At 39.3% G+C, this 21,035-nt stretch overlaps 1 protein-coding gene across 1 annotated transcript in view; it reads left to right on the top strand.

Moving 5' to 3' along the window:
* The window catches only part of LOC102527056 (serine palmitoyltransferase 3), a 107,627-nt gene that overhangs the window by 8,818 nt on the left and 77,774 nt on the right, over nucleotides 1–21,035 (top strand). The window contains 4 exon segments of the mRNA XM_015240833.2: nucleotides 5,998–6,180; nucleotides 14,472–14,563; nucleotides 14,565–14,624; nucleotides 15,258–15,406. Of these exon segments, the coding sequence (XP_015096319.1) occupies nucleotides 5,998–6,180; nucleotides 14,472–14,563; nucleotides 14,565–14,624; nucleotides 15,258–15,406 (484 nt within the window).

Raw genomic sequence — 21,035 nt, 5'->3', positions numbered from 1 at the left:
TTTTATCCTGCCCCGATGAACTAGAACAGAACAGTGGTCTTCAGCACAAGCTTTTCAAGTTCTGGGCGGGGAAATGCTACTGAGGCCATCTGTGGCATGATGGTGAGAATAATCACATGGGCTATTCATCCCACTTCCCTCAGGGCCCTTGTTCCAGGAATTACGTCACCTCTGACCTTTATCCCATTACCCTAATCTATTGAATACTTTCTTCAGTTCCTAAATATGCTCAGTGTTCCTTTGTTTCCAAACATGCGTCCCCCACTATAAGTATCTAAATCCCCCACCTTCTCTCTACCTCACTTTCATCAACTCACTTGTTTAATGAGTAGTCACAACTCCCTGTTCCATTGTCTCCACACTCCCTTTCTTCTTAAATCCCTGCTGTCTGATAAACCCACTGGGAAAAAGAGCTGATAACATCACTTGGTGTTTTCTCATGAGAGTCCTCATACACGATGGGCTTTCTCAATCTCATCGTCTCAGCCCCCCGTCCATGCCTTTTACTCACCTCTTCCTCCCCTCTCACTCTGTCTCCCAGTGGGTCCTCATTCTCCTGCTTCTCCAGATGTGTAAGTATTGGCCAAGGCTCTAGACATATTCTTTCTCTTCTTTCCCTTTCTCTAAAAGTGGCAGCATCTATTCTAAGAGTTTCATCTATCATCTCAGAAGATTTCATGAAAATCAGAACATTTAATGAGTATTTATTCTGGGGGAGGTACTTTGCATATATTATTTCATTTCATTTTCAAAAGAACCTTATTTGCTCCATTTTACACTTGCAGCATTTGAGGGCAAGAGAAATTAAGTGACTTTTATAAGGTCATAGAGTCAGCAAGTGAAAGTGCCAGGATTTGAACCCAGGCAGTCTCCCCATTGCCTAAGCCCTCTCCACCCTCACCCTCTACCGCCACCAAGACTGGGATCAAATGCCACCTCCTTCAGGAAGCCAATCCTGATCACCCAATGGGATATGGTCCCTCCATTTGTGTTACTTTTGGGACGTCTATTTTTGCTCTGTGTTATGGTCATTTACACTGCTCCCTTCCTCCCACCACATACACCGTTACACTATCAGCTCTGGGAGAAAGAAACCATATTAATTGATTTCATGTCCCCTCTAACGTTAACCTAGGGCAGTAAAAATAGGCAGCCAGTAAAAGACTGGCTAATTTGAATGGAAGAGTAATGGTCCTCCCAGCACATCCCAACACCCTGTGTATGTCTAGATGTGTCATGAATGCAGGAAGTAAACACATCCCTGGGGTGTCACAGTGTCCCAGATGACCAGGCACCCTGGGAATGAATGGGGCTCAGGATCGATTCATTTTCAAGACTCTGAAATTAAAAATAGAACATGGAAGGAAAAATGAATTACTGGTAGACAGAACAAAGAAAGGAAGAGTGTTAGAGATCACCGTGCTGTGTTGGCCTCGGCCAGCAAACTTATCAAGAAGATTTAGGCTTCACTGACTTTGATAGGACTAAATCTCATAGTTTAAAAGAACTATCCAACTCCAGATTGAGAAATTCTTCTCAAGAGGTGTGACTGACATCAGTTTTAAATAAAGACATATGGTAAATGAGTCACTTTTCCTCAGTTAAGAAAGACCTGTGATTTCCAAATAGCTTTGATCTCCATGAAGGCATCTCATTTTCTCTCTGCCAAATAAAATTACATCACATTAAATTTAAAATAATATAGTTATAGAAGAGTGAGTAAAGTAGATATTGATTTGGGTTAATGGACATTGTTGGAAAATTCTCCTATGTGATATAACTATCTTCCAGAACAAGTCATGGGGCAACAAAAGAAAAAGAAATAGTTACACAGGCCCAGCTTATGCACCCAAGTGAGGGTCTGATTTGCATCTGTAGACAGTCTGTTACATACAGCACAGGTTTGCCTCAGAGCCAATGCAAGCAGAAAGTTCCCATAGATTTCAGGGGAGATGCCCTGCTTGATTTGGCCACATATGGAGCTCTGAAGTAGATATAGGGCCAGAGAAGGGAAAAAGGAGAACCCGCTGAGCCTCCTAGGATGGCCTTGAATGTCCTGCAAGTTTCTCTTCCACGTGTGCCAATGGGACTTCGCCATCCTCTATGTCAGCCAAAGGGGTTAATTTGGGTGAGGGGCTAAGTCAGGGTTCTGAAGTCACCCACCCTGGGCAGCCTTCACTCACCCTTTGTCTATGGCTCCCTTACAAGGGGGGAGTCCTGAAGCTTCCTGCTCTTTTTATTTTGTGCTTTATCACATTCACCTTCAACTGTGGTGCACACTGGGCCTCAGAGTCATTGAGGCCCAGATCTTGTATTTCAGTGAGGCCTCTCTTACTTCCTGCATCTGTAACTGCCCAGCAAACGTATCCACTTATGTGAGCAATCACGACTCCAACTCAGCAGGTCTCATGCATTCTCATCTTCCCCCTTGTAAGCAGTCCTCCTTCTAAGTCCCTCTTTCTTCTGACCAACACTACAATGATGCTCTTCAAAAATACTTCTATATCCTCTTCCTTGACCTCACACCTAACCAGTTACAACATTTTATCACATCTTTTTCATGAGGATCTCAGTCCTTTTTGTTAGAGTCTGGACACATATAGGAAGTAAGGAAGCCCCTTGCACAGATGTGGAAAGAACCAGGAGGTGGATTTTAACTGGGTCAGGAGGTAACCAAGAATGCTGGAGACAGCTGTGGTCCAAAGGTCATGCACAGAACAGAACCAAGAAAGGGAGCCAAAGCTTGGCACTAGAATACAAAGATCGCCATCCATCAGACCTACAGGACTGGTGTGAGGACCTGGAGGGAGGTCAAGAAGTCAGAAGCAGGGACGGGGTCTGTCTTGTTCATACTGGAAACTAACACGTTGCCAGTTCATGGAAGACATCCAGTAAGTGGCCTATATTCCCAAATACACAGCATTTGTTATAACCTTTCCTTCACCTTCCCTTCAAGACTTCACATTAAGCAATGCTTTCTCATTTTCATCATTCTAAACCACCAGGTAGCATTTGGGGAAGACACATTAGACAAAAGCAACATCCGTTAATGTTAGTGTGGCTTGTCTAGAGAGTAACCTGGTATAATGGATAAATAAGGAGTCAAGGAATTTTAATAAGATTTGATAATATTTTGTGAGGTTTAACTTAACAATTCAAGTGTAAAATGTCATTATAAAATGAGTTTTTGAAATTGTTTTAAAAACATGTAGATTAAAAATATTCATCTACCAGATAGATTTTTTTTTGATTACCACATATTTTGTGGCTTGTGATAGAACTTCCAGTGACTAAGTCACAAAGAGGTTCCAAAAATACTGCATCTCAAACAGTGTGGAGGAATGAAAGCAATACAGTCTAGAAAACTGTTGGTGGAATCAAATGGCGCTTACAGTATGAGAGCGGGAAAAGCAGTATTTCTAATTGGCATCATTTTATATAATGCATCATTCTAAAAATTCATGTGTAAGCTAAATTAATAAAGTAAGTATGAGTAGACATTTGACAATTTCCCCTAAATCACTAAAAGTTATACATTCCAAGTGGTCAAAACACTTAAGGATCATCTTATTGGGAAACTGGGAATCTGATGACTGCATTATATTTGTTGAATAAAAAAAATGAATGGATGTGTAAATATTTATTAAAGATAAAAACTTAATTAGGAGCTTTGGGAATAATTTATTCACTAATGCACTGAGCAAAAATTGCGCTACTATGTGTAAACCAATTAAACAGGAATAAGAATGGTTTGATATTAAAAGTCTACTTTCCACTGGAATGTTGGCACCTAGAAAAAAAGAGAAATATTTTCTTTAACTTTATATTATGAAAAATTTTAAATATGCCGAAAAGCAAAAAATATATGAGAATAACCCATATAACTCCCATCTGGATTCAACAGTTATTAACATTTTCACAAAATTGCTTTTTTGTATATGTATAATTTTTGATGAATCATTTGAAAGAAAATTGCATCTTTACTTCTCTTAATACTTCAGCATGCATCTACAAAGATTAAAACATTCTCCCATGTAAGTATAATGCTATTATCACTCCTAACAAAATGAACAATTCCTTAATAATATATTTTTTCAGTCCACATTTGGATTTCCAGTTATTCAAAATATGTATTTTTTACCAGGTTTTTTACAAAAACCAAAAAAACTAATGAAAGAACTCACAGTAACTTTGTTGTCTCTTAAGTCCCCTCCCCACCCTTTTTTCTTTTTTCCAGCTTGATTGAGTTATAATTAATATATAAAAACTGTATGTATTTGAATTGTATGACGTGATTTGATATATGTGTACGTTATGAGATTATTACCACTGTTAAGCTAATTGACACATTTATCACTTCACTTAGTTACCTGTGTGTGTATGGGAGGGGGGTAATGAGAACATTTTAGATCTACTGTCTCAACAAATTTCAAGTGTACTATACAGTATTACTAAGTATTGTCACCATGTTGTACGCCAGATCCCTAGAGCTTCTTCATCTCAAACTGAAGGCTTGTACCCTTTGAACAACATCTGCCCACTTTCCCCACCCGCCCTACCCCTGCCCCTGGCAACCCCCACTTTTACTCTCTGTTTCTATGAGTTAAGCTTTTTTAGATCCCACCTATAAGTAAAATCATGCAGTGTTATTCTTTCTGACTTATTTCACTTAGCATAATATACACTGAGTTCACGCATGTTGTCACAAATGACAGAAATTTCTTTTGTGTGTGGGAAGCTGAATAATATTCTAATAACTATGTGTGTGTATGTATACACAGACCACATTTTCTTTATCCATTCATCCATCGATGGACACTTGGGTCGTTTCTGTTATCTTGGCTGTTGTGAATAATGCTGTAATGAACATGCGAGTGCAGTTATTTCTTCATGATACTGATTTTATTTCCTATGCATATATACCCAGAAGGAGATTGCTCCATCATTTGGTAGGCCTTTAATTTTTTGAGGAATTTCCATACTTTTTTCCATAATGATTTTAACAAGTTACATTCTCACCAATAGTGCACAAGGGTTCCCTTTTCTCCACAGCCTAATCAATGCTTCTTACCTTCTTCCTTTTTGATAACAGCCAAGCTAGTAGGTGTCAGGTAATATCTCTTTGTGACTTTGATTGGCATTCCCTGATAATTAGTGATATTGAGCGCTTTTTGTGTACCTGTTAGCCACCTGTCTTCTTTGGGAAAATGTCTGTTCAGGTCCTTTGCCTATTTTTAATTGGGTTATTTGGCCTTTTTGTGTTGTATGAGTTTTTTATATCTTTTGGCTATTAACCCTTTATCAGATATGTGTTTGCACATGTTTCCTCTCATTGTGTTTCCTCTCATTCCCTTTTCATTTTGTTGATCATTTCTTTTGCTATGCAAAACTGTTTTATTTTGACGTAATCCCGTTTGTTTATATTTTGCATTTAAGAACCAGGCTAGTTGTGACGTAGAAAGTTGCACATTGTGAATTATCTGATTGTTTCCTCATGAATTAATTTACCTGGTATTTCTTGTGAAATAGAATTTAGGTACTAGAGTTTGCTTAAATTCAAGTGAAATATTTCATCAGTGTATCGAATATCACATCATGTTAAGGGCACAGAATGGTGAGCTTTTCTAACACCTGTAATGTAATATAACCACCTGGTTAAGGTTGTAACCCCAGGTTTGTGATTGGGGGAGTAACCTACAGAGTCACAGTTTGGCATCTTGCAAAAGCCCTACTCCTTATTAACTTTTTCACTTAATGGATTTGGAATCTGTTGATAATTTTTGCCTGAATCAATTATTTCATTAGGACTTGTAAAATAAAATGGACTTTTCTGATTAGCCTCTTCAATGATCAGTATCTACTTTTCTCCAAGCAGCTTTTACAATCTTAAATTAAATGTGTTCTTGAAATGTAAAAGGTTGAAAGTCCAAACTTTGAAGGATCAGAGTTTATTGTAATGGGGGAGTTCTAACCTTCAATTTTCTTTTGTCTTTCCAGCAAAATGGAAATTCCAATTTCTATAAGCCAACAGTTGAATCCTTTGAAGAAGTACTTCTTTATGCTGTGGTTTTAACTTACATGGGATATGGAATTAGAACACTGTTTAGCGATCTCAGAGATTTTTTGAGAAACTATGGTATAGAAAAATGCAAAGCAGCTGTAGAGCGAGAAGAACCAAAGGTAGCACCTCCCTGGATCTCTGTCAATGCCTGTGGTTCTTGAAAGTGTTCTCACAGTGGTGAGCATGTTCACATCCTAAAAAGAGTGACACACTTAGGAAATATTTAGTTAATTTTACTACTCTGTACCCTCTAGAACCCTCTAAATATCCCTTGTGTATTCATGGACTTATTTTTCACAAGTATGTATTGAGCAACTACTATTGGCCAGATTGAACTAAGGGTTTTCTTGTACATTATTATATTTATTTTTTATAATAACCTCATGAGATATATATTATAATACCATTTTAAAGATGAAAAGTGGAAATATAAAAAAGGGCATATCAGTGCTCAGATCTTCTGGTTGTAGGTTGAGTATTATGTTCCTGGAATAGAAAAGTAGGTTTGAATGAAATGTGAGATTGTAATTTCATCTACATCAGAGTTTCTCAACTTTGGCACTATTGACATTTTAAACTGGCTAATTCTTTGAAGTGGGGGCTGCCCTGTGCACTGCAGGATTTTTAACAGCATTCTTGACCTCGACCCACTAGATGCAATTAGCGCTCTGCCACTTACTTATAATCAAAATAATCAAATAATAATCAAAACGCCTCCAGACATTGCCAAATGTCTCATGGAGTGCAAAATCACCCTCAGTTTAGAACCACTGATCTAGATCCTTTCAGTAGTTAACTTATAAAAGCCTACATCATCTCTTTTTCACACAGAGCTAACAGGACAATCTGGAAACTACTCAGAGATCTGGGAAGAGCCTGTGTCCTATTAACATGTTTTCCAAAATTGGTTCATATGATTTATGATGACATGAATCTCTTTTTCCCAAAAATTGCTTTGGAATATATGACTATGGGCATGGATTATCCTACGTGATGGAGCCGTGAGCACATCCAAGCAAAGAACATAGGTGAGACATGGACTTCCATGTAATGAGAGAACCTCAAATCCTGTAACTTAGTGACTAGTACCTGCAGGAAGATAAACTCCTGCATAAAGTAACACAACCATGAACAAATCATGCAGAACACTTATTTTGAAAATTAGCTTAGGTCAAGCACATCGCCTTCACAAGGAAATCAGGCCCAGTTTTATCATTTCACTCTCTCCTACCTTTAGCTGGTATTTGAGCACATGCTCTACACCAAGTAAGGGGTGCTAATAGAGAAGAAACGAGAAGTCCTTCATCAGAGAATTTGAAGCCTGCTGTGTAAAAACAGACTCTTGAGCAACACAAATGATAAAAGTGATGATGAAAGGGAAGGTGATATGGGAAAAAAGGATCTGTGCCCTGTGATTCCTTTAGGAAGTCAGAAAGGCATGATGCTGAGACTTTAATGTGAGCAGGAGTCTGCTGAGTAAGCAAAGGTGCAAAAAAGACACTCTTGAAGAGTCAAGTCAGATTTGTTTTGAGCATGTATTTTGTGCAAGACACTGTGCTACAGTCTGGAGATATAAGAATAACTAAGGAGATATGGTTCTTACCTTCATAAAGTTAACTATAAAAAAAGCAATTGCAACAGAATTTGATAAGAGATAACATAGAGGTAAGTAGATGACATCAAGGAAGCAAAGAAGAGAAACATTTAACCTGAACTTGGTGTTCAGTGAAGGCTTCTGGGAGGAAGAGGAAGTTAAATTGACACCTAAATGCTGAAGAGTAAGTAGTAAGATAAAGGGTGAGGCAAGACGTGATGGAAGGCGTTATTAGGGAGAGGAAATATGGTGCAAAAGAGCCAAGAAGTAAGATAAAGCATTGTCCACTTAAGGAACCAAGGAATTCTAATAACCAGAATGTTGCGAGCGAGGGTGGGAGGGTGTGGGGAGAAAGATTGTTTGAGAGGCAAGCAAGAACCACACTACAATGGGTTTTTATAAGCCATGGTCCTTTATTACAAGAACAAAGGGAAGGCATTGAAGGATTTCAGGCAGAGGAGTGTAGATTTGCAGATTAGAAAGATCACGTTCCCTGCCCTATGAAAGATGGATTACAGGAGGACAACATAGGGACCAGAAAACTAGCTATGAGGCTGAAGCAGAAATCCCAGTTTAAAAACAAACAAACAAACAAACAAACAAACCTGCGCACACGGTAGTGATAATAGGGATGGTAATAATAGACCAAGCCAAGAGATGTTTAAGAGATGGATTAGGGATGATTGACTTGACTTGGGGAATTAGGGAGATGTACAAATCAAAGACCCCACTAGGTTTATGACTTAAACAACTGGGTAGAAAGAAGGTGGTTTCATTCGTTGAGATGGGGAATAGAGAAGGAAGGGTCAGTTGGAGGGGAAAAATGGTCTATTTAGTTTTTCACGAGTTGAGTTTAAAGAATTGGCAGCTGGATATAGAAGTCTAGACTTTCAGAGAAAAATCTAGAGATGCCCAGAGATGGACACTGCGGTACCTTATGCATATCTGAGCATGTTAACAGTAATCAAGGCCACAGAAGCCAATGAGATTTCCCAGGGAAGTTTCATAGAAGGAAAAAGATAAAGGGTGAGAAGAGAACAAAGAACTTTAGAGAATTTAATGAATGTTAGAGATGGAATTTCAATTCAAGACTGAAAGCAAAGTGATGATAAAAAGCCTTATAATTGTCTAGGAAGAGAGAATTTGTGCTTGAGATGGGGAAGAGGGAGATGGAATGAAGGAAAGGGAACTAATTAGATACATTGGAGGTAGAATCAAAAAGTTTGGTGCTGGACTGTATGAGAAATAAGACAGTGGGAGGAGACCAGGACAATCCAAAATTTCTACTTGGGTCAGACACAAGAAAGAATGGTTGTGGCACAGCCACAGCCTGTATTTGGCAGAAAGATAGCCACAGGTAGTTTTGAGAATATGAAGGTTCTTTAATGATAAAGGACTGAAATTGTTAAAGCAAGCTGGAGACAGCCCAGCGCACTTCCAGAGAAGAATGCAGGTTTCCCAGATCCTAGCAGAGCTGATAGTGAAACTGGAGAATTGGGATGAGAAAGTAAGTTCCTTTTGGCCATTTTCATAAGGATCTCCACAGCCCTTCCCTGCCACTAGCTGGTGTGTTCTAGAAGCTCTCATCACCAGTCTGCCTGCTCCCCAGGCATAAGTAACTGGTGCACAATAAATCAGCACATTCTAGAATACTTACTGGAGCACAGGATAAGTCAAATGTACATTTCTCAGACGTAGCATCCTTGGCAGGAACAGGCTTTATAGCTGCCATCTATTTTCCAATATATTGCAATATTTTTGCTCTATCAGCCCAGCAGGGCTTGTCATTTTGGTTTTTCTAAAATGTTTCTTACATTTCAAGCAGAGTGCATGTGTGTGTGTGTGTGTGTGTGTGTGTGTGTGTGTGTACGTACATATAAACATACATGTGGCAAGCTGGTTGTCAGGAAACAGTCTCTGAGATGGAAGGCTGAGGGCTGAGAGGTGAATGGGTGTGCTCCTGGAATCTACACTTAGACACCCATAAAGAATGAAAGGGGCAAGATGAGGCAGGTGAATTGTGACACAGTCCCAGCGGAAGCCCCAGGGGATCCCACAGGGCTCTCTGGTGATGAGAGGGCCTTTCAGAAGCATTCTTAGTTAAAGGAAGAGGTGGAGCCTTCCATGATGCTAGATGGGGATGCCACCAGAGAGGGATGTGATCTTGAGCCCGGCAGTTCCCTGCAGTGAGCTGTCAGGTTCCACACTCCCCGCATCTGGGGGTGAGGTGCTTGAGTCCTAAATGATGGACGTACACAGTGCACAGCTGTCTGTACGCAACACCTGTCACTATTACCTCAAGAGCTGTTGAACCACTTCCCAGGAAGAAGGCAATGCATTAAATAGACCTGTGTCTCATAGTTCTTTACAAAATGAACAATTTCCATCCTGTTTGATCTCTGTGAGGTAGAGAGCATCAATCAATTGTCTTGCCTTGGTAAATACATCTTCTGTATAACACACTTGTTATGATGTGTTCTTCCCTTTTGAGCTGCTTTAGAGATTGAGAACCATTCGGAGTAACAGGTTCTAACAATCAGCCATGGCTGCAATCATGTGTTCTTTTTGGCGAGACTTGTCTTCAGAGTGGGCTTCTCCTTGTAATGCTGCCCCCAGGCTGGACTTCTTGCTGTATGCTAACAAGCTATCTTAGGCGTATCTTGAAGTCTCTTTCTTGAAACATGGAATGTGCTGCTTTACAACGATCCCTGGTTTTTTGTAGCAGAAATGAGTGTTATTTTAGTCTAAAATCTGGACACTGGGCATGCAGAATAGATTTTCCCATCAGACAAACCAGCCCTGAGCAACGTGACACCAGGATAGAGAGCGCCTCCAGGAAGGGCTGGTGGAGAGGAGCTCACGGGTGTTTTACAAAGACCGTCACTGGATGCTCTCATGTCCTATGACACTCATTTACGCTCATTCTTTTCATTTTCAAATTGTTTTTCATAAAGTTGTATAGATTTAGTGTGTACAATAGGATGTTTCAAAATACACATATGCAACGAAAAGGTTACTACAGTCAAGGTCATTGTGATGTCTGTCTCCTCAGTTCTTTTTCTTAATCAAATAGAAGAATTTATGAATCCACTTTCCTTCTTGTCTCTCTCATTGTGATGACTCCTCTCATACCAAACCAGCCATTCAAGTAAAATGTTGCTCAAATTTAGAATCTATTTTTCCTATTTCTACTCTTTGATCTCTAGCCCAAACACCTGGAAACTGATTCCAAAACATGAAAGCCTTGATAATCGTCTTTATCTGAATTACTTGATATCTGATTCACTCAGTTTTTACTGAGTCAACCAGTAATGCTAAGTAAAAAGAATAGACAAACCAAAGTCTCCCTCCAGGAGAGCACTAAGCAGAGCACAGAGAGCATGCATCCCAGAGCCCCTGCTGCCTCCACAGACTTCAGAGGTAACCAGAGCATACTAATGAGGGAAAGGACAACACAGACAGATACAACATTAAATATTTTGCTTTAATTTTTCCTTTAACCCTTCAAAGGCAACTCTAGAGTTGAATTGCACTTTATTAAAGACGTCTAGATAAGTTACTTTCTCAGTGATATAATGGCCCAACTTTGCTTAATTCTTCAGAATTAAGAGGAGGTCAGCAAATATAGTCAAAGGAATGTCAAGCATCATCAGGGATTTTATAAACTTCAAGTGCAGCCATGTTTCTTAGTCCCTACGGTTTGATAGCAGGTTCAGTACAACCCAGGACACATGGCACCAGCCTGGTGTAAAACATTGCAGTTGCAATTCCATGTTCACATTAGTTCCAAATAGTCTCAGTGTCCCTACAAGTAAATTTCTGGCCCATCTCCAGAGATTGTTACTCTCACATGAAACAAAGGGGGTTTAGAAAGTTGTAACTGTAGAAAATTTGAAGACAAACCTCCAAATACTTGCATGAATTAAAACTTGCTCTTTTGCACCCACACTTGGTAGCTGAAGCAACAGCAGGATTTTCCCAGAGGAACATTTTCTGAGGAATTTGAAGCATGGGGTCCATAACTGGGTATGAGGTATGGTTTTGTCCAGCGCAAACAGATGGCCCAAGCATTGGCTTTCCTGTTTGGATCTGGGTGGGTCCAAATGAGAGAGTTTTCCCTGGGGTTTCCCTAGGAACTGAACGTACTAGCCAGCAGCTAGTGGGTGATCATACTACTTGGTTACATTCAATCTCTTCTCAACTAGCAGCCAACGTGATTTTTTTAAACTAAAGTCAGTTCACAGGACATGTCTGGCCAAAATCCTTTCGTGCAAATATATGCCTCTTACGAGAAGCGTATAGATTTATTTTTATAACCAGTGTGGAAGCTTCTGTGTTTTAATAATATTGTCTATGAACAATTACTTGAACCATATGAATTTGCTGTTTTTATAGGTCAAAAACAGTCAAACATTGACAATCCATATGGCTAAAGCTAATATTTTAATTATTCATTGTTTAAACTTATTTCTGCCATCTGTATATTTTACATTCACATTTTCTGTTGCTTATTTTTAATTTTAACTATTTCTCTTTTCATATTTTTGGTACATTTGATTGAGTTTTCTTTGTTCTGCATTTTTTCCCCCTTGTCCTGTTAGGAAGTTATATATAATATATCCTCTACTATTTTTTTTCAATGACTCTCATGAAAATTTAACAAATATATTTGGAATTTAGCTAATATCATTTAGAAACTAAAGTCTTCCCCTGACCAGGAGAAGAATTTCATAAAGTTTCACTTTCTTCCTCCCACATACTCATTCTCCTGGTTGTCATTTATTTATAAATTTTAGTTTCTGTTTCCTTATACTACATATGTAGACCTGCTAGAGCCAAATCATATTTGATCAGTTTCTTCACTCACTATTTTCTCTGGCATCTGTCGTCCTCCACAGTTATTTCATTGTTTTATTGAGGCACATGCTCAGTTATTACAGAAAAGGCCTGTGGGAGTTAAACTCATGACCCCTTACATATATCTAAACCAACTGTTAACTGTATTTTGAGCAAGATTCCCCATAAAATCTAAAACTCTATTTCCACTCAAGAGTCCAGAAATATTACTTACAGACTTACATCTCTCTTTCCTCTTGACAGGGTGAGTTTATGTGATGCCATTTCAAGTAAGAAATTAAAAATTAAAAATAGAAGGACGCAAACAAAGTTTGGAGATATAGAGTAATCCACCAATTAGTAAAAAGTCTGGGGAAAATGTTATTACATCAAAGAGGAAATTGGAAAATATTTTCCTAGAATTACATAATTTCTTTTTATCTCAAAAATATATCCGTTCTCCTGTTAGCATAAAAGGGAATAATTGATTGTCATAATGCTGCGATATTTAGCTGTTTGAGAGAAAATGCATTTGGTATGAGATATTCAAGTTACAAGTGTAACCAGTTGAGTTGCTTAACCACCCTTCAAATTCACATGCAGTAGATAGCCCCCAGTGTGTGGTTATGAGCAGTCTTTCTTACAGATAATCACAGTATTCCTCCAAATATGATGCCATTGTCACTAAAAATCAGATTCTATCTTTTCCTTCTGGGCTGGACCAGCTTAGAAGATGAGCGGGCCAGACCAGTAGCATAAGAAGGTCTTCCATAAAGCTTTCCCCAGGGTCTTCTTTGTTCCTTCAGTAAATCAGCTCCCTTTTCTAAGGGGAAGGAAGCACAGAACTCAGAGAAGATGGGAGGGAGGATGGGAAGCTCACTCCCAATTATTCATTGGCTCCCTGCGGCCTCCAGGATAATGCCCAAGTTTCCCCTGTGGACACGTACACCTCCCATTCTCTGTGCCCGGCTGACATTGCAGGCCCATCCATATCACAGGGAATAGTAGGGGAATGAGAGAGGAAGCAGGGACCAGACCAGATGAACCTTGGCTTTAGCTCCAAGTGAGTTGGGAGCCATTATAGGCTCTAGTCAAAGAATGACAGGCTCCACCTTGTATTTTATTCTACTCATTCTTCTCAAATACACCCCACATTTCCATCAAAAAGACCCATTCACTCCGAATGCCCTCTCCAAGCATCCCTGCCCATGGAAACCTCATTCCACCTTCAGGCCCCATCTCCAAGGCCCCTCCTACAGAAAGCAACCTTGATTCCTCCAGCAAAATGTGCCTCCTCCCCTGGATTAAATCTTAACAAACACCCCCAAGTACTTCGCTTTGGCCAAGATTTTGCATTCTCTGCCTTGTACTATTAGCGGTTGACTGCCAAAATCAGATGTGTCTTGCTCTGAGCCTCAGCTGGACAGCAAATCCCTTGGACATGGATGAGCCTTTGTACAGCAAAACAATTCTGTGATGTGAGAGAAGCCAGGTGTCTCCATAAGCTCTGCAACTTGGATTCTGGGCCATCAGTCACCTGCCAACAGTGATGCCAGCAGACCCAACAGTTCAAGTTCATCCCCATGTCTAAAAACATAATGAGTGGGGAGACTCGTGGTCAACAGGGTTAAGACCGAATTATCATTCAATCAATTTTTTCCAAGTAAATTGCTCTAGACATAAACACCTCCTGTTATACTTCTGGTGTCACTGACAGGGGCTCCTTGTCTCCTGCCCTCATTTGGGGACTTGTATGGTGCTGTCATCTTTGTGATCCTTGTTTGTCATGTTTTTCACTTCAGGGTGAAGACCTCACAGAGGTATTTGTGGACTTCACCTGTCCCCTTCCCCATAGATCCTTGCTCAGAATATTTTCAGATGAAATATTTTCATAGCTTCTCCAGGTCTGTTAGCCTTCAATTGAAAATAAGCAACAAAAAGTGAGGGACCAAAGGTAAACTTCTGCCTCTGTTACAATAGGATTTTGTGCCACTGTATCAAAACTTTGAAAATGTTTATATGTGGAAACTTTACATGAGAGTCAGAGACAACTGGAACAGGCCCATCTGCAGTGCCTGGAATTCTGTTCGATGTGATGGAGAGGGTTTCAGATGACTACAGCAGGATGTTTAGGTGAGGCAGCCACCTGGAGGGGATTTGTTGAAAATAAATCCTTTCAAAGAAATTCTAGCATGAGCACCAGATTACAGATCTGAAAAAAAAAAACAAGGCATGGAACAGCAGATCTTCCATCATTCAGCCCTTTACAAGCCCTCCTGAGGCCAGTGGGGGAAGTCACAGTAATTACGTGGCCAAGGGAGGCTTGTTTGTATTGCAATGAGAGATCTGTGTCAGAGGGTGCAGGGTACACAGAGCCAGCTGGGAAGAGTTCTTTTCAGCTTTATTGACAAATATACCCTCCTCCTTCTTGCTGCAGGAAACTGTGATGACCACGATGACCATTTCTTGCTGCAATTTAAACCAGAGTGCAGATGTCATGCAAGCAAGCACCCAAGGGAGATCAGGGCCAAGTAATACTCCATGACCTGGATACTTTTTCCCGATTCTCTGCCCAGCTTCATGATGGGCTTACTCTCTTTTAAGGGCAAAACAGTTTGTGGTGACAACAATGTAAATCAAAATCTAAGACAAAGTAAACATGTGACTTGGGCCAAACCTAAGATCTCTTTGTGAGAGTCTTTTATGGGCACTGGGATGACATCATGTGAGAAAGCGCCTTATGTTCCCTGGCCCTAATCTCTGCAGGTTTACTGGAAGAATCATCAAAGATGTCATCAACATGGCTTCCCATAACTTCCTTGGCCTGGCAGCCAAGTGCGATGAATCCATCAGAGCAGTAAAGGATGTGTTAGAGACATATGGCTTAGGTGTGAGCAGCACCAGACAAGAAATGAGTATGTGCTGTCAGTATTTTGAAATTTTGTCCGGTTGGGTCTCAAATTCCTTGTGATTACTTCTCAAATCCAGATCATATATAGACTGTGTGCCTCAAAAAGCTGTTAGAAAATGAGAAAAGAAAAAGTTGTGTGAAGGTCTTTTTAGAAATTTTAAACACAATCTTGTTACCAAGTAGCTTATTAAGATTTTAATTCTCCATAATAAATGAAAATGGTTCTTTTTCTGAACACATTATCTAAAATAGCAGCTATTGTGCCTCTTCCACCTGGTCCTTTTCTGAGTTTTTTTCTCCCACTTCTCTTTTTCTTTTTTTGACAGCTTTGTTGAGGTATTAATTGATATTCCGAGAAAAACACTGTACTCATTTAATGTACATAATTTGATGAGTTTGGACATATTCATACACCTGTGAAACCATCACCATAATCAAGGTAATAAACATATCTATCACCCCAGGAAGTGTCAATGCCCCTCTTTTTTGTGATAAGAACACTTAACATGAAATCTACCCTTTTTATCTATTTTTTCCTAAATAAAATTTTATTTCTATTTATTGAAGTATAGCTGACTTTTATATTAGTATATTAGTTTCAGGTCTATATCTAGTGATTCTATATTTAGAGATCTACCCTTTTAACACATGTTTCAAGTGCACAATACAGTATTGTTAACTACAGTCTCTATGTGGTAGGGCAGAGGTCTAGAACTTATGAAACTTTGTGCCCATTGAACAGCAACCTCCCTTTTGGGATGGGCCTTTTTCCCATTCTTCTTAATGATGCTCATCGCTGATCTTGCTTTTGTTCTTCTGTATCGCCCATCTCTGCTACTAAAACATAAACTTCATGAAGGGAGGAAGCGGACTTGTTGACTGTTGTGTTGAATGAATGAATGATAAATGATGAATGAATGAATGGAAAAGGAGAAGCAGACTGCCTACTTATTTCTCTTTTAGCTGAAACACTTTTCTCTTATTCAAAGGAGCAAAATCTCTGAGAAGCAAACTTCTGCTCCCCCCACTTCGGGGAGGATGAGCAGACAAGCCTGTGCTTGTAGAGAGCTTGGCTCTTCCAGGTACCTTGTCTCTCATACAGCATCTCATTCATTCCTCACAAAACCCTGTGCTGAAGGGCAGCACAGATGGTGTTGTTCCCATCCTCAAGGAGGACACTGAGGGTCACAGTGACTAAGTGACGTGCCCACAGGGCCGGATTCCCCTTCCTAACTCTCAGTCTAGCTCAGCTTCTCCACTAAGCAGTTTCCCATCCAGTTTAATCCATGCAGGGCTCACCAGGTCAGTTTCAGGCCTGTCTAAGAATCAGAGGTAAATCTGCTAATAATGGATTTACCATTAATGAAAAATAAGCCACATGCTCCTCTTAGATAACCAGTTGACTGAAGGGCTTTAGAAACATGTGCAACAAATAGCAGTTCAAATTGAACAAAGTAAAATTTTACCTACATATCAAGTCAACACTTTGCTAAAACTCCAGAGTGTATAAGTGGTTGCCCAGATTTCTTAAGAAAGACACTGTATCTTTATTTTAGGCATGAGGGCTGCAGAAATAAGGAGAAAGCAGAAGGGAGGTTCTACTCTTTTAGAAGAGCTAGGTCGCCATCAGGGCCGCATTTGGAGATGGGGCAGAGCCTGGAAGGGTTCCCCAGTTGCAGAAACATGAAGTCAATAAACTTTGGGGATGTTTTCCCTGGTGTTGGTGATTGTTCGTCAGAAAACACATTCCTAATGATGATGACTCCCCAACTCACTGAGAACACTCCCCAGTCACAGCCACCAAAAACTGAAGGGAGGCAGCTTGGCAGTGGAAGACAGATGTAGAGGATGGGCTCCTGAAACCACAGGCTCCACAAACCCAGAGAAACCAGGCAGAGAGGAAGAGCTGGGTTTGGATGCCTGCTGCCTAGATTCTTTTTCCACCTCCACATCCTTCTGAATTGCTGGGCTTTTAATATTGCCTTCCTTCATTGAGCTCTCCAACTCAAGCTCTAGTAAGAAGATTTTAACACTTTTTAAGTAAATAATGAGAGGGAAAAATAAAACCCACCCACACTAATTTTAGGCAAACAGAAGAACTGAAAACAAGGATACAAAGGATCACAAAATAAAGGAATAAACAAAGTACATTTGAAAATATTCTGCAGGATATATAGTAACCTCAACATAGCATGCACAAATTGGTAGCACAATTTGAATGCCTTTTATTTCAATAAATACAAGTAACTTTTGGAAAATGTATGCTACATAGTCTTAAGAAGATGTTTAACAGGATCAACGAACTAACAACGAAAATTTTGGAATATAGAAACTTAAGAATTTCTAGTAACAAAAATAGCTTCTTGAGGAATCAAAAGTTTAATCACTTTAAAGGACTTCCCTGATCTTTTAAAAATAGTTTCCAATGTTCTAGAGGAAAAAGAACACAGAAATTTTGTTACAAAATAGGGAAATTAAACAAAAATGAATTCAATAGGAAGTATTTAATATACAGTAAAAAGTAAAAATCACACATTTAATTTTGACCAAAAATATACAACTAGAACATACTTGCCTACAGAAAGCAAAGGAAGGAGATCTGGCCAAAAACTAAACTCAGTCATGCACTGTACTAAAACAAAAACAAAAACAAAAACAAAAAAACAAAACAAAAAAACCCTAAATTAAAATTATTCCGATGGGTGAGAAGCAGAAAGATAGGTCCCAGCCAGGCACCTGGTTCCTGTCTCCCTGCTGAAAACAACATGAAATGCCCTCAGTGCCCAAGAGGGAGGTCAAGTCAGTGGAAGGGGCAGCAAAAAGAGCCCAGGAGTAGGGTTGTTTGCTAAATCTGCACCTACACATGTTAAAATTAAGACGAAAGTAGAGCTGTAAGTGACACACTTCCAGACAGATATGTACAGATTTGCAAGCAATATTTTAAGATGTGAAATGATGTGTACAACTGAAAGATGGCAGGATATGGAATTCAGGGAGACTCTGACCTTTGAGTGGATCAATTTAATGCTCCACAAGCTGACAGGGGTAGGATGATTGTGCTATTCTTTTTTCTTTTTTTAAAACACGTTTATTGTGATATGCTTTCTGCAGAGTAAACTACATATATTTCAGATGTACATGTTGATGAATTTTGATAGATGTGTACACCAATGAAACCACTAACACAGTGAAGATAGCACCCCAGGAGGTGCAATTTTCAAGTTCCCAATATATCCCTTCCCACCTTAACCCCTGGTAACCAGAATTTTATTCTCTATGTCTGTGAGTCTGCTTCTATTTTGTAGGTAAGTTCATTTGTCCTTTTAAAAAAGTTCCACATAAGTGATATCATATGGCATTTTTCTTTCTCTTTCTGGCTTATTTCACTTAGAAAGATGATCTCCATGTCCATCCATCTTGCTGCGAATGGAATTATTCCATTCTTTTTTATGACTAAGTAATATTCCACTCCATTCTGATTAGTCTGAGGTGATACCTCATTATAGTTTTGATTTGTGTTTCTCTGATAATTAATAATAGTGAGCATTTTTTATGTGCATATTGGCCATTTGTATGTCTTCATTGGAGAATTGCTTTTTTAGGTCTTCTGCCCATTTAAATGTCCATCGACAGATGACTGGATAAAGAAGTTGTAGAATATTTACACAATAGAATACTACTCAGCCATAAAAAATAATAAAATAATGCCATTTCCAACAACATGGATGGACCTGGAGATTGTCATTCTAAGTGAAGTAATCCAGAAGGAGAAAGAAAAATACCACATGGTATCACTTATATGTGGAATCTAAAAAAAAAAAAAAAAAGAGAAATGAATTTATTTAGAAAATAGAAACAGACTCACAGACATAGAAAACAAACTTATGGTTATCAGTGGGGTAAAGAGGTGGGAAGGGATAAATTAGGATTTCAAGATTTGCAGATACTACTATGTATAAAATGGATAAACAACAACTTTATACTCTACAGCACTGGTAACTATAGTCAATATCTTGTAGTAACATAATGAAAAAGAATGTGAAAATGAATATATGTATGTATATGTATGACTGAAACATTATGTTGTACACCAGAAATTGACACAACATTTTAAACAGACTATAGTTACATAATAATAAAAAAAGAAAACAAGAGCTTGAAACGTCTTGCAGAAAAGATCCCTGATTCCCAGTAGGACCATCCCAAATAATCCAGCATGGGATTGAAAAGCCCCAGCAAATCCACAACCCACCAAAAATCATACTAGTTTTCCTGTCAAACATCAATCCTTTATATGCTACCTGGTGCTTAACCAAGATCTTGAATGACATTCTCTGCTGAAAACGATATGCAAATGTTTCAGAAAGATGCTATCCCTTAAAAGAATCCCCATCTCCATCAGCTAATTTCTCTAGAGGACTTTATCCATATAGACACCAATTGAACTCTTGGCCTTTTAAAATTAAAGAGGGTTTGGGGAATCTGTGTTACACATCTTGAAGTGTCTTCCTGTTCCCACATGTGTTTTCCCTTCACTTTATTGGCCTGTGTTTTGTGTGCTTCTTTTCCACACAGGGGTGCCTCATTTTAAGTGATGAGTTAAACCACGCATCTCTTGTGCTCAGGGCCCGCCTCTCAGGTGCAACCATAAGGATCTTCAAACACAACAGTGAGTATCAATGTCTTTATCCAAGATGTACTGCTTGCTTTTAGATGAAAGTAAAGATGATTGATGGATGTTTGTCCTTGCTCTTCAACTGGGAGCTTAGCCTACTGATACACAGTTATGTTTATATTCACTACTGGCTTGTTAACCTCTGATGACCTGGGACAAATGGTTAAAATGCATTAAACACCCATACTGCTTAGTGTAACCCAAACACATTAGTGTTGCTGTTATTAGGGGTCTTGTGATGTTACTTCTGAGAACATGACTGATCTATTAGGCTGTGTGTAATTATCATAAATGTAAATTGCTTCCTTTTTTGTAACTCTGTCTTGGAAAATTCTGAAGACTTAAACTTTCTGTAATAGGTAAAAAGTGATCTTGTTCCTTAACATAAATGCCTCCTTTACCCCCCACCCCTCCACACACACACACATACAAACCATCTAGTCAAATTCATTGATGTGCCCTTTCAGGCTCCAGGCTGTGAGGCTCAGTGCTGAGGTCAGAGCAGCATGGGAAGTGTTAGGAAATACTTAGATGGAGGTGCTGGTGGACACCTGAGATCTCTCGCCCAGCTCTGCACCTAATCTGATTATCGCCTTGTGTAGATCCTTTCGTCTTTCTTGTACTCAGTTTTCCATCTGTGAAATGGGAGTATTGAACTATATGATGTGTAACAATCCTCCTAGTTCCAAGTTCCTGATCCTAACTCTTCATTTTTGTCATCAGAACTGTTCCTTCTCTCTGTGCACATGCACATGTACACATGAACAAACATGCACACACGCACACACATGCACACACGCACACACATTTCCTCTCTCTTCCTTCTCACCCCTTTCTCTCCTGCTTTCCCTTTCCCTCTACTTTTCCTTGTTCCTCTTCATCGACACTCCTGCCTTGCTCTCCAGGGAAGTAACAAAGATTGAAGTGAGAAGAAAATAAAGTGAGGGGGAAGGAGTGT

The sequence above is a fragment of the Vicugna pacos genome, chromosome 19 (assembly GCF_048564905.1).
Source record: "Vicugna pacos chromosome 19, VicPac4, whole genome shotgun sequence".
Classification (NCBI taxonomy): domain Eukaryota; kingdom Metazoa; phylum Chordata; class Mammalia; order Artiodactyla; family Camelidae; genus Vicugna; species Vicugna pacos.
Note: the sequence above shows the minus strand (reverse complement) of the source record. Positions and strands in the feature narration are given on the sequence as shown.